General features: G+C 33.6%; 1 protein-coding gene across 5 annotated transcripts in view; it reads left to right on the top strand.

The window, feature by feature from the left end:
* The window catches only part of AHI1 (Abelson helper integration site 1), a 247,360-nt gene that overhangs the window by 11,917 nt on the left and 218,545 nt on the right, over positions 1–16,898 (top strand). For all 5 annotated transcript variants that reach the window (XM_051997812.1, XM_051997811.1, XM_051997813.1 and 2 more), the window contains exons 3-5: positions 3,947–4,071; positions 8,127–8,725; positions 11,187–11,377. In XM_051997812.1, coding sequence (XP_051853772.1) covers positions 3,947–4,071; positions 8,127–8,725; positions 11,187–11,377 — 915 coding nt within the window. The remainder of the gene's footprint in view (positions 1–3,946; positions 4,072–8,126; positions 8,726–11,186; positions 11,378–16,898) is intronic.

The following is a 16,898-nucleotide window of genomic DNA, read 5'->3' as shown; positions in this document are numbered from 1 at the left end:
GGTATATATTCTTTATACATCTATATAGTCAAATTATAGTTCCCAAGATTAATCTTTACCTTTTTAGATTTCTCTTGAGTTCTATATTTGTAGATCAAACTTTTTGTTAAGTTCTGGCTTTTTCATCAGAAATAGATGAAATTTGCTTACTTCGTTGAATGTCCATCTTCTTCCCTGGAAAAAGATGCTCATTCTCGCTGGGTAAGTTATTTTTGGTTGCATACCAAGTTCCTTAGCCTTTCGGAATATCATATTCCAGGCCCTTTGATCTTTTAATGTGGATGCTGCCAGATCCTGGGTGATCCTTATTGTGGCTCCTTGATACTTGAATTGGGTTTTTCTAGCCGCTTGCAATATTTTTTCCTTCGCCTGAGGGTTCTGGCATTTGGCTACTATATTCCTTGGTGTTTTGATTTTAGGATCCCTTTCAGTGGGTGATCGATGAATCCTTTCAATGTTTATTTTTTCCTCTGTTCCTATGACTTCTGGGCAGTTCTCTTTGATAATTTCCTGGAAAATAGTGTCCAGGCTCTTTTTTTCATCATGTTTTTCTGGGAGTCCAATGATTCTCAAATTGTCTCTCCTGGATCTGTTTTCCAGGTCTGTTGTCTTCCCCAGAAGGTATTTCACATTTTTCTCCATTGTTTGATTTTTTTGGATTTGCTTGACTGATTCTTCTTGTCTCCTCGAGTCATTCAATTCCACTTGTTCAATTCTGATTTTCAGTGAAGTATTCTCTTCACTCACTTTTTTAAAATCTTTTTCTAATTGTCCAATTGAGTTCTTTTGTTCTGTGGAATTTTTTTCCATTTCACCAATTTTGTTTTTTAGAGAGCTGTTTTCTATTTCCAGTTCACTAATCCTATTTTTCAAGGATTTTACTTCTTTATCCACTCTCTCTTTAACTGACTTCTCCAGGCTCTTTTGCCAAGCCTCCCTCTCCTTTTCCCATTTTTCTTCTAGCTCCCTTGTGAGAGCCTTTTTAATCACTTCTATGAGGTTCATCTGTGCTGAGGAACAGATGATCTCCTCCTTTGGGGATTCACCTGGGGACTGCCTGTTTTTAGTCTGTCTCCTCAGGATTTAGAGTCTGCTCTCTATCTGTATAGAAGCTGTCAAGGGTTAAAGTCCTCTTCAGCTTCTTGCTCATTCTGTCTATTACTCAGAGACAAACTACCAAAGAAAAACAGAAAAAACTGGAGTCTTTCTTTGGGGGGGGGGGGGAGGGGGGCTGGGTGTGTTATCGAGCTTCCTCTACAGACTGCAGGGGGCAGCAGTGAGGCACTAGCAGGACTGTGTTGGGCGTGCGCTCTGAGATCCCAAAGCGTGCTGAGTCACTGTGGGGGGGGAAGGGGGGAGGCGGCCAGGTCCTGAGAGACTCCAGCTGTTTGGGGTTGTATTCTTCAGCCCCGGTGTTTTTAGCTTCTCTGCTGGGCTGCTGACTTGCTGCCAGAGCAAAGTATCCAAACCTGTAGCGAAGCTCTCCCCGCAGAGACGGCTGCGATCACTCCACACCCCCTCTCCAGTCTGCTCCCGTGCTCTCACTGCCGCTGCCCTCAGCCTGCGCCCGATCTAAAACCGCCCCAGCCCTCCAGTAAAGACAGACCTTTCTTGGCGGATCTCAAGGATGGCTTCTCTTGGTAACTATATGTGGGTTTTTTCCAGTCAAGCATTGATTCAGAGGCTTGTAATGAAGTGGATAGTGAGAGAAAGCGTGGAGCTTATGCAGCTGTGAGCCTCCTCTCCGCCATCTTAACCGGAAGTCCCTTGATAGTATTTGTTAAAGAATTGTATAATGAAGTTACCTCTTTTTCCCCCATCTTTCAAGAAATCCTCTTATGATCTGAATATAAGTCTGGTGCATATTCCCCATAGGAGCAAAGTCTTTAAGATTGTGTTTTGATCTATCAAGTGAACTGCTTTTTTTATAATCAATAACTATTCCACAAAACCACAAGCATTTTCTTAGTTATATTGAAGATGTAATCCCCTGTAAGGAATTCTTTATTAAAACATGTTCTATTTTTGTCACTGATAACATAGACTATTTTCTTAAAGCCTTTAGAGTATTGAGAATGTAAACTTGCAGGTCAGTATTTATTGATGTCATTGTAAGTTGCCTTTCTAATTCACAAATTCTGTTTTCCTGCATTTCCTGGGAATTTTTTACCTTTTCCAATTCATATTTCAGCAAGTTGTTACTTTCTTGCAAAGCTTCTCTTTTCTTTCCCCATTTTAATTCTAACTCTCTTTTGAGACTTTTAATGGTCTCTTCTAGGAGAGCGTTATGTAAAAGAGGACAGGTAACATTCCCCTTTAGGATATTGTCTGGAGACTGCTGTTAGTCTCCTTGGGGTTACAAATCTGCTCTTTTTCATAAGTTGCCTTTCTAAAGAGTGCTAGTAATCTTCAAAATATTTTTCATTCCTTTGGAATCTTCTTATTTTATGAGATAAAATCCCCTTAGTATTTTTTAAAAGCAGGTTAATTTTAACACATTTCTCTGATGATTTTCAGTTACTTTTTCTGACTTTAGTTTTCTTAAATACCATGCTGAATAAGTTTTGCATAATTATGCATATATTTTTGTACTTAGATATAAAATCATTTTGTTTTACTTCTTGATAATTTACCACAGAATGTTTTTTCCTTCAATCTAATTTTTTACATTCATTAATTTTTTCAATAAATATATATATATTTTTTTACATTATTCTTCTGTGTGATGCTATGATTCATAAGGTCATGAAAAGTCAGACATAACTAAATGACAACAATATACACTCACTAGTGTGTGTGTGTGTGTGTGTGTGTGTGTATGTATTTTTCTGCATAAATGTAATAGAAACCTGTTAATCAGTGCTATTTTTTTTTTTTTTTTTTTTTTTTTTTTTTTTGCTGAGGCATTTGGAGTTAAGTGACTTGCCCAGGGTCACACAGCTAGGATCAGTGCTATTTTAAGCAGTGTGACATGATATACAGCCTTGTCGTATTCCTTTGCCAATATTAAACCAATCAATTGTTTTGTGTTCACTTCTGTTACTTTTTTGCCTGTATACACATTCTTTGGGAGGACAAGTAAGATGATCTGCTAGTCCCATCTCTTCAAGGATAGGCCACATTTTGCTGTGATCCATATAGCAAAGCCTTCAGTGTATTCAGTAAAGTAGATATTTTTTGGGAACTCTTGTTCTTCCCCATAATCTAGCAAATGTTGGCAATTTTTTCTCTAGGACCTCAGTCTCTTCTAAAGCAACTTGCTCTTTGGGTCATGTTGGTTTATATATTGCTGAAGCTTAGCTTGCAGACTCTCAAGCATGACTTATCTGGTGTGTTACCTAGTTGGTAATTTGTTACCAACTTTGTTACCAAAATTGTTACATAGTTGGTAATTTGAACATTCTTTGGTTTTGCCTTTTTTTTTTTTTTTTTTTTTTGGATTGGTATATAAACTGACCTTTTCCAATTCAGTGGCCATTGTTGAGTTTCCCAGCTTTGCTCAACAGTATCATCTTTTAGGGTTTTAAATAGCTCAGCTGCAATTCTATCATCTCCACTGATAGCCACTGATATCCACTAGACTTAGTGTTAACAATGCTTCTTATGGCCCACTTGCCTTCATTTTCTAAGATGTCTGGCTCTGGATCTGTAATCATACTATCATGATTATAAAAAATATTAATATCTTTCTTGTATAGTTTTTTTATTTATTCTTTCCACCTCTTCTTAATTTCTTCTACTTCTGTTAAGTTCTTGTCATTTCTATCTATACACACACACACACACACACACACACACACACACACCATGTATGTATATAAATATAATAAAATATTTTGCCATTGAAATGTTTAGTTTCATATTTAGCATTATAATGTAGTCAGATATCTATTATTGGAAGATATTTATTTGGTTAGCTGACAATAACTTTTATAATATTTCCTAGTGGAAAGTGAAGCAAAGGCAAAAACCAAAGTCCGTTTTGAAGAATTCTTTAGGAGTCATGCTAATTTAGTAGCTGATAAAAAGAAACCCAAGAAGAAAGTTGTTAAATCTGAAGAAAACATTTTGGTAAGTTTATGTTTTATTGATGATGAGAATTGCTTTTTTAAAATGATTTTTACTTTGCAGCTTTAAGGAATTTTGAAAGTTTTATTATGATAACAAATGTGTCATGACCAAAGATCTATAATATAAGGCAATAATAAGCAATAAGAATTGTTATCCTAAGTCCCACATGTGGTTGAATCATCAACAGTTGCTGTGGTACCTGGGATGAATTGTGAAAAGCCAAGGGAATTTTTCTTGCTACCATTATCAAAGTTTTAGGAATATATTCCCAGACTTCATTGTTTAAACTTTTGGTTTTTAGCATAGTATTGGTGGATTATTCTCTCTCCCTCTGCCTCTCTCTGTGTCTTTTTGTCTCTCTGTTGTTCTGTCTCTCTCTTTGTTGTCTCTCTCTCTCTCTCTCTCTCTCTGTGTCTTTCTCTGTCTCTCTCTGTCTCTGTCTCTGTATGTATGTATCTGTGTTTCTCTCTCTCTTTCTCTCTGTGTCTCTTTGAATCTGTCTCTCTATCTCTGTATGTGTGTATCTGTATGTGTTTCTGTTTCTGTCTCTCTCACTTGCTCTCTTGCACTCTTTAGCTCTCTGTATGTCTCTCTTGCTGTCTCTCTCTGTATGTATCTCTCTCTTTTTCTCTCTGTGTCTCTCTGTGTGTGTCTCTATCTCTCTGTCTCTCTGTTTTTGAGTATGTCTCTGTATCACTCACTCTCTTGCTCTCTCTTGCTCTCTTTCTCTGTGTTTCTCTCTGACTCTCTGGCTCTCTATTCCCTATTCCATGTTGTCTTTGTATTATTCCACATTTAAAACTGTAATCTCTGCATTAGAAAAATTATAGCATTTTTTGAATTTGCCCTGGAAGGTGATTTGAAGGAATATGGTTGAAGTAAAGACATGTAACATATTCTTAGCAACACTCTATGAAAGAATTTCAGGTGAAGAAAAGTTGTCAGCTTACAGATAAACAAAAATTATAGAGACAGTAAATTTCTTATAATAACAATAAACTTAAGGCCAGCTTATAGTGAGCATTGGGTGAGAAACACCATTTAGATAAAACATGATCCCTGCCCTCAAACTAGTTAAAGTCTAGTAGGAGAATGATATCTCAACAAAAATAGCCGTAGTGTCACCATTATATGGTGAGTACACTATACGAGTAAAAGAATAAAAGGCTTTGTTAGATCTGAGGAAGACTATTATCAACTGGATTGATAATCAGAGAGTTGTTAAAAGTAGCACAGCTACTTTGAGTTGAATTTTAAAGGGTAGATAAGAATTTATACAGTGAAAGGATGCAGAAAGAAAAAGAGTGTGTGTGTTCCCAGTATCTCTATGCAAGCATATATATATATATATATATATACATATATATATATATATGCATAAAATGAATGAAGAACATTTATTAAGCAATTACTATGTGCAAAGCACTGTATTAAGCTGTACTGATACAAATAAAAAAGATATATATATATATGTATACATACACACACATATATATACATGTATAAATGAATGAAGAGCTTTTATTAAGCAATTACTATGTGCAAAGCACTGTGTTAAACTGTACTGATACAAATACAAAAAAGAGATGTTCCCTATTATCAAGGAGTTGAATCCATATTTTGATTTCTAAAGTCCCTGGGATGGTGAATGAACCAATAGGAAAATAGATTAGGCAGTATACTGATTTGATTATGATTCCAGTTGAGGGAGTACCTTTGATGTCAGAAAAAAAGTGTTGGTGAATTACTCAGTAAAGCAATAGCAATTTGAAATTAGTAAATTTGCATTAGTAAATTGCTGAACATTTTTGAAGAGAGGAGTTATACTTTTTCGTAAAAAGATCCAATACGAATATTTACTGGAATGGAGATAGTGATCTAAGTGAATGTAATAAGGCCCTGCTTTTTTTAAGAGTTGCTAATGAATAAAAGAAGAATGAATGTGTCTGAGGGATGAAATTCCTAGGTCCTGAGAACTGATTGTTTATGGAGTGGTGAGAGGGAAGGAGGGATTAAAAATAACTTTAGATTTATAAACATACCACACTGGGGCATAGTAGCACTATTTACAGAAATAGTGAATTTGGGAGGACAAGCAGCTTTCAGAAGAAATGTTTTAAGCTAATCTTGACACATGCTGAGTTTGAGATACATTGTAAATGTGTGTAGAGTCATTTGTGGGTTCAGATTTGACTTTAGACACTTTGCATTTGTGTGACCCTGGATAAGTCATTTAACTTTGCTTAATCAGTTTCCTTAGCTGGAAAATTTTCAAAATATTATCATTTATATCAAAGTGTTGTGAAGATCAAGTAATATATATAAAGCACTTTGCCAGTGTTAATACATTACATCAATCTTAGCTATTCAAATTATTATTATCTTGTTTCCATATTTTATATGGGACTTAGCTAAAAATAGATCTGGAACAATTTGATTTTCTGTTTCTTTTTTTATATTCTGAGTTGCAGAGATAAAGAAAAGATAAGATTTTTATAGCTGAATAAGAGTTTTAGTATATAAGCTTACCTGTGACCTGAGATGACTCAGCTTCTGTACTGGTCTGAGGATACACAAAATCTGTGCCGTACATCATCCTGGATGACATCTCCTTACAGAACCATTGTCCTCCATTTTCTTGCGTATGTTAAGAGTTTAAACTTATTAAATCCAAATTCTATTTTTTATATCACTAGAGAAATGAGATGAAAAATCTAATGTATTTTTCAGAAGAACCATATAATTGATGCTGTCCATGTGTATAATCAATAAAATAGCTTGGTTCAACTCCTAGAACTTGAAAACCCAACTCAGCTCTCTTTGATGAGTGATAATAAATTTAGTGCTAGACTAATGCCTAATAGGTGTAAATTAGTTCTCTAAAAATCCCACATTTCATATCTATTATTAGCATCACTGTCATCTCATTCTAATATTTTTGTTAGGTTCATACGAAAATGGGGGGAATAGATGTATCTACTTTTACAAATAAGATTAAGCTTGTCTTCTGTTGACTTAGGAAAACATCTATGGGAAACTCCAGTAGCAGATAGAATGAGAGGTATGACATATACCTTGTTCTTTTCCCTTTACATGACATCTATATTTTGAAAATATTGATGTCATAGGTTTTGGAAATTAAGTTCATTAGGTATGCTAACACATTAAAATATAGTTGTCCAAGTTTTGTGGGTCAATGTTTTGTATAGAAAATTGTCTTTTATTGAGGTGAAAAGATTCTAATGGATACTTCTAGCTACTTGATTATGTCTTTTGGTGTATCTCATATTAAATTTTTTGTATTCTGCAGTGATATGTTTCACAGTTTGTACCATTCTGTTGCATAAAATACATCAGTCAGTAAATCTAAACTCTTTATATTTCATCACAAATAAATGGACAATGACTATTATTCTTATAAATTTTGAAACTATTCCTTTTACTTGGGAATAAAGACCTTTGTCATAGAAACTTGCTGAAGTGATTTTTTTCTCCAGTTAATTTTTTCCTCTAATTTTAGATGCAATGGTATTGTTAATGCAAATTTTTTAAATTTCATGTAATCAAACTTGTCCAGTTTATCTTCTGAGATAATATGGACAAACAAGAGATAGATATTTCCTATTATGAGCTCTTTCCATATTCATAGTTCTGAAAGATAATTTCTTCCTTGCTCTTTTCTTTTGTTAATGTTGTGACCATTTGTAAGTTGAGTCCTGTGCTTATTTGGAGCTAATCTTGGTATATGGTGTGATGTATTCCTCTACATCTAATCTCTATTAGACTGCTTTCTAGTTTTCCCAGTTGTTCTAGTTAATAAGGAAACTTTTGTTAGTGATAATTAATCCTTACCTTGATAACTGGATCTTTGGATTTATTGAATACTACTAAATTGAATAACTTGTTAAAATGGAAAGAGTACCATTTAATTTTAGTTACATTTAAGAAAAAAACTGAAAAGATAATATTACACATTATATACTCCACTTAATATTTTCTTGCCATTTATGTTCAAATACATTTTTAAAAGAAATTTATATGTATTCTATTTCTAGCTTGATACCTTACGGAGTAATCATGATCTTACCAAAGAAACAAGAAGTGCTGAGGCAATTATCAACAGCACTTGTAATCCAGAGAGGAGCCCCCGATTCACTAAAAACAAACCAAGGGACAGAGGTTCAATAGCTGAAAAAATAAACAGTGATGATTTTGCTTTAGAACAAAACCAGCAAGTAAAGCCCAATAAGAAGAAGAAGAAATCAGTGCTACAAGACCAGTCTAATAAAGAAGAAAATACAGAAGAAGTGGAACCAGGTAGTTTTGAAAGAAAGATTAATCAATCTCCAAGAAAAACAAAAAATAAATCATCATCAGATACATCTCTTCAAAAAAGTAAAAAGACAAAAAATGCCTCAAATGAAATGAGAGACACAACTGAATTAGATGAGGAAGAACAGCTAATAAAAGCATATGAACTCCAAGTAGCTGAAGAAGCAGCTAATGCAATTAGGAAGAAAATAAGAATGAAGCTTAAGGAACAGATGTCTCATTTAGTATCTGATAATCAAAGCCAAGAAGAAATATTGAACAGTGAAGTGGAAAAAAATAAGAAAAAGAAAAAAGTTCCAGATATGCTTGAAAAAGAAACAAGGTATTTTACCACTGGTAAATTGTATTGATTGCATTTTGTAGAACTCCTTGGATTTTTAAATGATTTCCCAGGTTAGTTGTTATTTCATATGTGAAAATATATTAAGATATATTTGGGAATTATGTCAGCAGCATATCAACATTATTTTAAAATACATATTTTAAAAAATCAAATGAGGCATCTTTTCTGTAACAATTCCCTTGCCTTCTAGATTTTTCTGTAAGATGATTTTCATGTACTGTTCAGCTTTATCCAGGATATGGCGTGACATTATATAGAAGCTGACCAAGCATACTGTTATTGGCATTTTGGCATTTATCAATATTTGTAGAGTAGAACCTGCAGCTGCACATTTAATACTGAAATACTGTTTTTCTTAATGACACTAGTAAATATATCCTTGGTTATCAAAATATTCCTACCTTTTAAAAAATTAAGTTAATGATTTGCTATATTTAAAAAAATTAAAGTTAATGATTTACTATATCTTACAATAAACCCATTTTGACTTTCCTTTCCTGTTTGCTTTGATTTTTGCTTAATGATATGTCAATACTTTAAAATCTCTAAAAAGTTCATATAGAGGATTTTTTTGGTAATAGAGAACTTAAATTTTTTCTAGTTTTAATTACATCAATTTTTGTACTATATATTTATTTTATTTTATAAATATATATACTTATATAAAATATATTTTAATTTATAAATTATTATATCTATATATTTACAAACAGAGGGAGATGTGGCTTCTGTATATCATATTTACTTACGTATTTTCCCCTTTGATAAAGATAGATAAATTTTTAGATAGATATTTTCCCCTAGAGAAAGATGAAACTCTATGCAATCTAGAACTTAGGAACAGCTATCTTAACATAATTTCATATTATGTACATAACCTTTTTTGAGTTAAGGGCAAGTTCTCGCCAAAGTCCCAGAGAAAGAAAAATGTTCTTTGAGTCACCATATTTCCTTCTGGCCATGTGTTGAGCACACTGAATACTGCAAAGTGCATTGAGGGGAGGGGAGAGAGCACTTTAAAGTAATGTTTTGTTCTTTACTAAAAATTCTTCATGATTTCAGTTTCCCTTCTTGCTTATAGCAAAATTCCTTTTTTCCAAAGAATATGCAACCCAAGGAAATTCATAATGCATTGTAGTATGCAAGTAACCTTGAAATCTGTGTCACTCTACATGAGTTCTGCTAGATCCTATAAAATGGAAAGTTTTTGAGGATAGGCTCAGCAATGTCATATATATATGTATGTATATATATATATATCCCTTGCCTGTGCACCAGTTTGTCACAATTCAGAGAGAACCATCACCAAGATGTGGTTTTGAATTTTTGTAGCTATAAACAACTTACTTGTTGACTAAATTGAAAAAATGTGATCTGTATAAGTGGAATAAAATTCTGAACTTGGAGAAATGGATTCTTAGAGTAGAAGCATAAATTTTTAACCTGGTTATCTAATCTATTTTGAATGAAAGTAAAATGATGTGACCTCTGATCTAGATTTATTTTTCAAGCTAAAAACTCAAGAAGAAACTTTATTTTTTCCTGGTTTTTGTAAAATTTTATTATTTTGAAAATATTTTTACATATGTTTCTTTAGAAGTATCTTTAGCTTCTTGAATTTATAATTAAATATTAATTTTAAATTATGTCTTATTTCCCATGAACTTTCAGAACTTTCTGAGTCCTGCCTTGTTAATCTTTGCAAGAAAGCTATTATTTTCCTCCTGTTTATTCTACTTAGCAAAAGTATTAGGAATAGCTTAAAGATTTTATTTTTAAATTCCATATATTAAAATTCCACTTTAGCATTAATGCTTATTATGTATCATTAACATTATTTAATTATATAGTTACATATACTATAACTACATTACTGTATGTCTTACCAATTTTATAGTTCAAAAATCCATAATTAACAATTTGTATTTGTTCAGATATTACAGAATTTGAGATGGGCAATAAAGGTCTCTATACATTACGTACTTTGATTACATAAATGAATTGACTCAGATAAGAATAAATTTTAATGAGAATATAATAAAAATAATTATATTTGTCAGCTCTAAACTGAAGTGCTATATGGAATTAAAAATATAAATAGTTTATACTTGATATTTCAGAGATCTGCAATTTTATCAGTATAGTATTTCACCCACTACCAATCCTCCTACAAATCATTAATTATTGAGGATTTCTGTGTTTGAAAAAATGTATTGCCTTGTAGTTAACCTGAATATGAATCTTTCTAAACTTAGTTAGGGTGGTAGTTGGATGATAGATATCATCAGTCTCTTCCTTGAAGACTTTCCAATTTCCTTCAAAATATTAAGGTATTCCACAGCAAAGGTAATATGATTTGAGGGTTATCCTTCCCTAAGCCATGCATAACAAATTATTAGATTGTATATTATTTGACAGTATTTGGATGATTATTTTTCAGTGTGGCGTCCCTTGCTGAGCTGCAACATAACGTAGATGAAGAAAATATCAAAAAGAAGAAATCATCTGATGATGTACTTACTTCAGATTTTACTCAAGGGAATGAAATCAAGGCAGAAGATCAAATTGTTGAGGAAAATGTGGAATGGCCAAAAGCTAAAACAAGAAAGACAAAAAAGAAAACTAAACCAGGTTTGTGATCTATATAATTAGAAACACATACAACATTTCCTTCCCCAAACTTTTTGTCTTTTTAAAGCAAATCAAGCCACTAAAAATAATTTTTTAATGGACATATAGCTTAATTATACAATGGAAGGATCACTGGATTTGAAATCAAACGACTTCAGTTTAGATCCTAGCTAGATTTCTTAGTTTTGAGTTTCAGTTTATAGTGAAGTGGAGCTGAATTAGATAATCTCTTAAGGCCTCTTCAGCTCATGTGACCAAATTCCACTAAGGCATTCTGGTACACATTTCTCTTTCTCCCTTTTTTTTTTTCAATTCTGGTCCCAGCTCATTAGCATTTGTGTAATCTGTCAAAGATTGTCTGTTTCTTTGCTATCACATCTGTATATAAACATACTGACAATTAAGCTCTCTATGTTGTTCATTCACCCGTATTTCCTTATCCAGTTGGTTAGACCAAACTTTTCAGTGTAATCATTGGTCTTATGTACAAGTCTCTGTAGTTTTCTGAGTTTGATGCACCTCTTTTGGCAAGTTTGAACCTTGTGAGGTCTTCACTATCTAGAGGAAATTCCTCTTCTACTTACACTGTAATGGATCTTTTCCTACTTTGGGAAATTATCAAGTTCTTTTCACAACTTCCAGCTTCTCCCTGATGCTAGAGTCTCTAAAAAAATTGATATGTCTAGTTTTCACATCACTTCCATTTACAGATATATCCATTCTCCTGCAACAAAAAGTGAAATAAGAGGGGGAAAAGTTAGGCCAACAAATAAATTCATCAAACAGATCTGATAATATTTGCAGTGTTCCACACATAGATTTCCTCACTTCTATAGAGGAGGTGTGTAAGGTGCATCTTTTACTAAACTTAGCATTTTAGTAAGGTGCTTGCTAGAAAGCAAAGGTGCTTTCTTTGGAACCAAGCTTAGACATTAAGATTAAACTTCTTTCAATAAATTTGTGTTGTTTTCAACTAGTCAGTCAAGTACTGATTATTAAATGCTTACTTTAGGCCTCTGGTCTGTGCTAAGAACAGGGGAATCCAGAACAAGACAAAAACAAAAACTTCCTCTGCTCTTAAGAAGTTTAGATGCCAACTTTTGAGATAAGAATTCATTATTTGACAAAAACTGCTGGGATAACTGGAAATTAGTATGGCAGATACTAGGCATGGACCCACACTTAACACCATATACCAAGATAAGATCAAAATGGGTTCATGATTTAAGCATAAAGAATGAAATTATAAATAAATTAGAGGAATATAGGATAGTTTATCTCTCAGACTTGTGGAGGAGGAAGAAATTTGTGACCAAAGATGAGCTACAGACCATTACTGATCACAAAATAGAAAATTTTGATTACATCAAATTAAAAAGCCTTTGTACAAACAAAACTAATGCAAACAAGATTAGAAGGGAAGCAACAAACCGGGAAAACATCTTCACAGTTAACAGTTCTAATAAAGGCCTCATTTCCAAAATATATAGAGAATTGACTCTAATTTATAAGAAATCAAGCCGTTTTCCAATTGATAAATGGTCAAAGGATATGAACAGACAATTTTCAGATGACAAAATTGAAACTACTTCCACTCATATGAAAGAGTGTTCCAAATCATTATTGATCAGAGAAATGCAAATTAAGACAACTCTGAGATACCACTACACACCTGTCAGATTGGCTAAGATGACAGGAAAAAATAATGATGAATGTTGGAGGGGATGCAGGAAAACTGGGACACTGATGCATTGTTGGTGGAGTTGTGAATGAATCCAACCATTCTGGAGAGCAATTTGGAATTATGCCCCAAAAGTTATCAAATTGTGCATACCCTTTGATCCAGCAGTGCTACTACTGGGCTTATACCCCAAAGAGATACTAAAGAAGGGAAAGGGACCTGTATGTGCCAAAATGTTTGTAGCAGCCCTGTTTGTAGTGGCTAGAAACTGGAAAATGAATAGATGCCCATCAATTGGAGAATGGTTGGGTAAATTGTGGTACATGAATGTTATGGAATATTATTGTTCTGTAAGAAATGACCAGCAGGATGAATACAGAGAGGACTGGTGAAACTTACATGAACTGATGTTAACTGAAATGAGCAGAACCAGGAGAGCATTATATACTTCAACAACAATACTGTATGAGGATGTATTGTAATAGAAGTGAATATCTTTGACAAAGAGAAGATCTAACTCAGTTCCAATTGATCAATGATGGACAGAATCAGTTACACCCAGAGAAGAAACACTGGGAAATGAGTGTGGACTACTTGCATTTTTATTTTTCTTCCCAAGTTATTTCTACCTTCTGACTCTAATTCTCCCTGTGCAACAAGAGAACTGTTCGGTTCTGCACACATATATTGTAGGATATACTGCAACATATTTAACATATATAGGACTGCTTGCCATCTAGGGGAGGGGGTGGAGGGAGAGGGGAAAAATCGGAACAGAAGTGAGCGCAAGGGATAATGCTGTAAAAAATTACCCTGGCATGGGTTTTGTCAATAAAAAGTTATTTAAAAAAATAGAAGCATAAAAAAAGAAGTTTAGATGCCAATGGAAAAGATAACATGTAATTAAAATGCTACGTGGAAGAAACTAATAAAATAGAGAGAAAGTCTCTAGTGGCTAGGGATATTGGGAGAGTTTGCTCCAGAAGGTTGACTTTTAAGAAGTCTTAGTGATATCAAGAGGTAGAGATATGAGGAAGGAGAGAATTACGTCTTAGGTTGAACCATTTCAATGATGTAGAAATGAGGGATGAAATGGTGTGAGGGAAGAATAATTAGAAGGCTGACTTCACTGGACCACAAAATGTATGGATGGGGGAGTAAAGCCTGAGAAGACTGGGCAGGTAGGAAAGGACAGGTTAAAAAGTTTGTTAAATACCAAGGATTTGATATAATCTGGGAAATCATAGGACCATTAGTTTATTAAGCAGAAGAATGACATGTTTAGAGCTACTCTTTTTTTTTTTTTTAATTACTTTTTATTGACAGAACCCATGCCAGGATAATTTTTTACAACATTATTCCTTGCGCTCACTTCTGTTCCGATTTTTCCCCTCCCTCCCTCCACCCCCTCCCCCAGATGGCAAGCAGTCCTATACATGTTAAATAGATTACAGTATATCCTAGATATGATATATGTGTGCAGAACCGAACAGTTCTCTTGTTGCACAGGGAGAATTGGATTCAGAAGGTAGAAATAACCCGGGAAGAAAAACAAAAATGCAAGCAGTTTACATTCATTTCCCAGTGTTCCTTCTTTGGGTGTAGCTGCTTTTGTCCATCCTTGATCAATTGAAACTGAGTTAGATATTTTCTTTGTCAAAGAAATCCACTTCCATTAGAATACATCCTCACACAGTATCGTTGTTGATATAATGATCTCCTGGTTCTGCTCATTTCACTTAGTATCAGTTCATGTAAGTCTCACCAATCCTGTCTGTATTCATCCTGCTGATCATTTCTTACAGAACAATAATATTCCATAACATTCATATACCACAATTTACTCAGCCATTCTCCAATTGATGGGCTAGAGCTACTCTTTAGTAAAAAATCACTTTGGAAGATTGATTGGAAAGACTAGAGACAAGGGGACAAGGCTTTTGGGATGGTTTGGCTAAGAGGTGATGAAAGCCTGAACTGGGATGATAACTGCATGATGGAAGAGAGAGGAAAAAAGTAGAATTATGCAAGAGAAAGTATGAAGTTGGAAACAACAAAATTTGGCAGCAGATTTGATATAACTCAGGTGAATGGGGTAAGAATAACGAGTTGAGAATGATGGAAGGATGCACTTTTCTTTATTCTTTGTGTTTCTCTGAGTTCCTATTTCCCATTTCCTTTCCTATTATATTTTTCTTCTTAATTTTAGCTTTTTGCTAATTGTACAGAACTCATTTTTTTTTCCTTTTTTCCATCAAAGGTGACTGTAGTAAAGGATCATATTAATTTTATTTAGTGCTGAAAAAGATCTTAGTGACCATCTAGTCACACAACATATGTTGCATGAATTAGTAGAAACTGTGTGATATATGCCTGACCATGAATCTCTTCTACAACATCATGAATAACTTAATGTTTGAAAACTCAGGGTAAAGGGGAACCCATTATAGCTTAAGTCAACCCTTTCTACTTTGTGACAAAATTGATTGTTGGAATTTTTCTCTTAAATTAAGCCTAAATCTCTGAAATATATGCTAATCTTAGAAAACCTGAAGATATTTGTCATGTTAGGTATGTAGTCAGTTCTTGTTTAGAATCATAGAAAGGAGAAGAATCAAAGGAAGACTTGACCTGCTGTTCTGGAGGAATAATGACAGGAAGCCAGTGGTTGAGATACTTATTTTTCTTTTATTGTCTCTGCCAGAGGATGAATGTTTTTGGTTCATAAAGGCTGAAATAAAAGTATCACTCATAGAGTTGGAAGTCAACAATGGGCAGTGAGATAGTAAGAGAGCATCTATCCTTGATGATCTGGTCAGCAGGACCAGATCAACTTGAGTTCAAGATCCTTAGAGAACTAGCTAAAACATTATCACTAGGCTCTTTTCAGGGATTTAAAAAAAAAAAAAAAAGCCCCAAACTGTGGACAATAGAAAGGTACTGCAAGAATGCAGAAGGACAAATGCTTCAGTAGAGAAAAAACTAAATAAACTCATAAATTCTTGTTGACTGAATTCCCTGAAACCCAATGTAGTCTCTTTCAGTTACTCTCATGAAGTAAGTAGGACTTAAAATATAACAGAGATTCTTATATGACATGGAGGATCTGTGTCCGTTTTGGGGAATTTTTTTATTTCTGAGCCTTTTTCTTCACTCAGAAAATCTGGGATACATATTAGTGACATTGATTATGCAACTAATTGGTAACAGTGATAATTGAAAACATTTATAAAGCTTATTAAAGTTAGCAAAGTGTTTTTCATATGCTATCTCATTTGACTTGAGCCTCACAGCAATTGTGAAGTCAATGCTATTATTATCCCCATTTTAAAAATTAGTGAACTGAGAGATTAAATGATTTGTCCAGATTCACACAACTAGTAAGTATATCTGAGTAAGTATTCCAACTCATTTTTTGCCTGTGTTGAAGTTAAGCACTTTATTATACCACTTTAGCTGCTTATTGAGTTATCACCAATTTACCTCAGTCACACAACTAAAAATAAAAAAAAAAAAATTATGTATCAGTAAAGCCCAGTGGAACTGATAACAGCTTATGGAAATATATGCAAAAATGAATAATCCTTCCCTAAGGGTCTTTGTAACTTCAGCATTTATAGTCATATAAGTTATCTATCCTAATTTACTATGTAGTTCCTTCTGTTTCTTGTAGCTCCCAGTAGATTGTATGGATTGTGTTTTATCATAATTGCTTCCTTTGACCATCCTGTCTATTGGAGACACTATTCTCTTGCTAGAAAAAAACATTCCTTTTATTTATCTATTTTTAAATTGTGGGCCTCTTTCTTGTACTAATTCCATAAGCGGAAAATTTGACTA

This window comes from Antechinus flavipes, chromosome 4, assembly GCF_016432865.1.
Source record: "Antechinus flavipes isolate AdamAnt ecotype Samford, QLD, Australia chromosome 4, AdamAnt_v2, whole genome shotgun sequence".
Lineage (NCBI taxonomy): Eukaryota > Metazoa > Chordata > Mammalia > Dasyuromorphia > Dasyuridae > Antechinus > Antechinus flavipes.
This window is presented reverse-complemented; position numbering and strand designations above follow the sequence as displayed.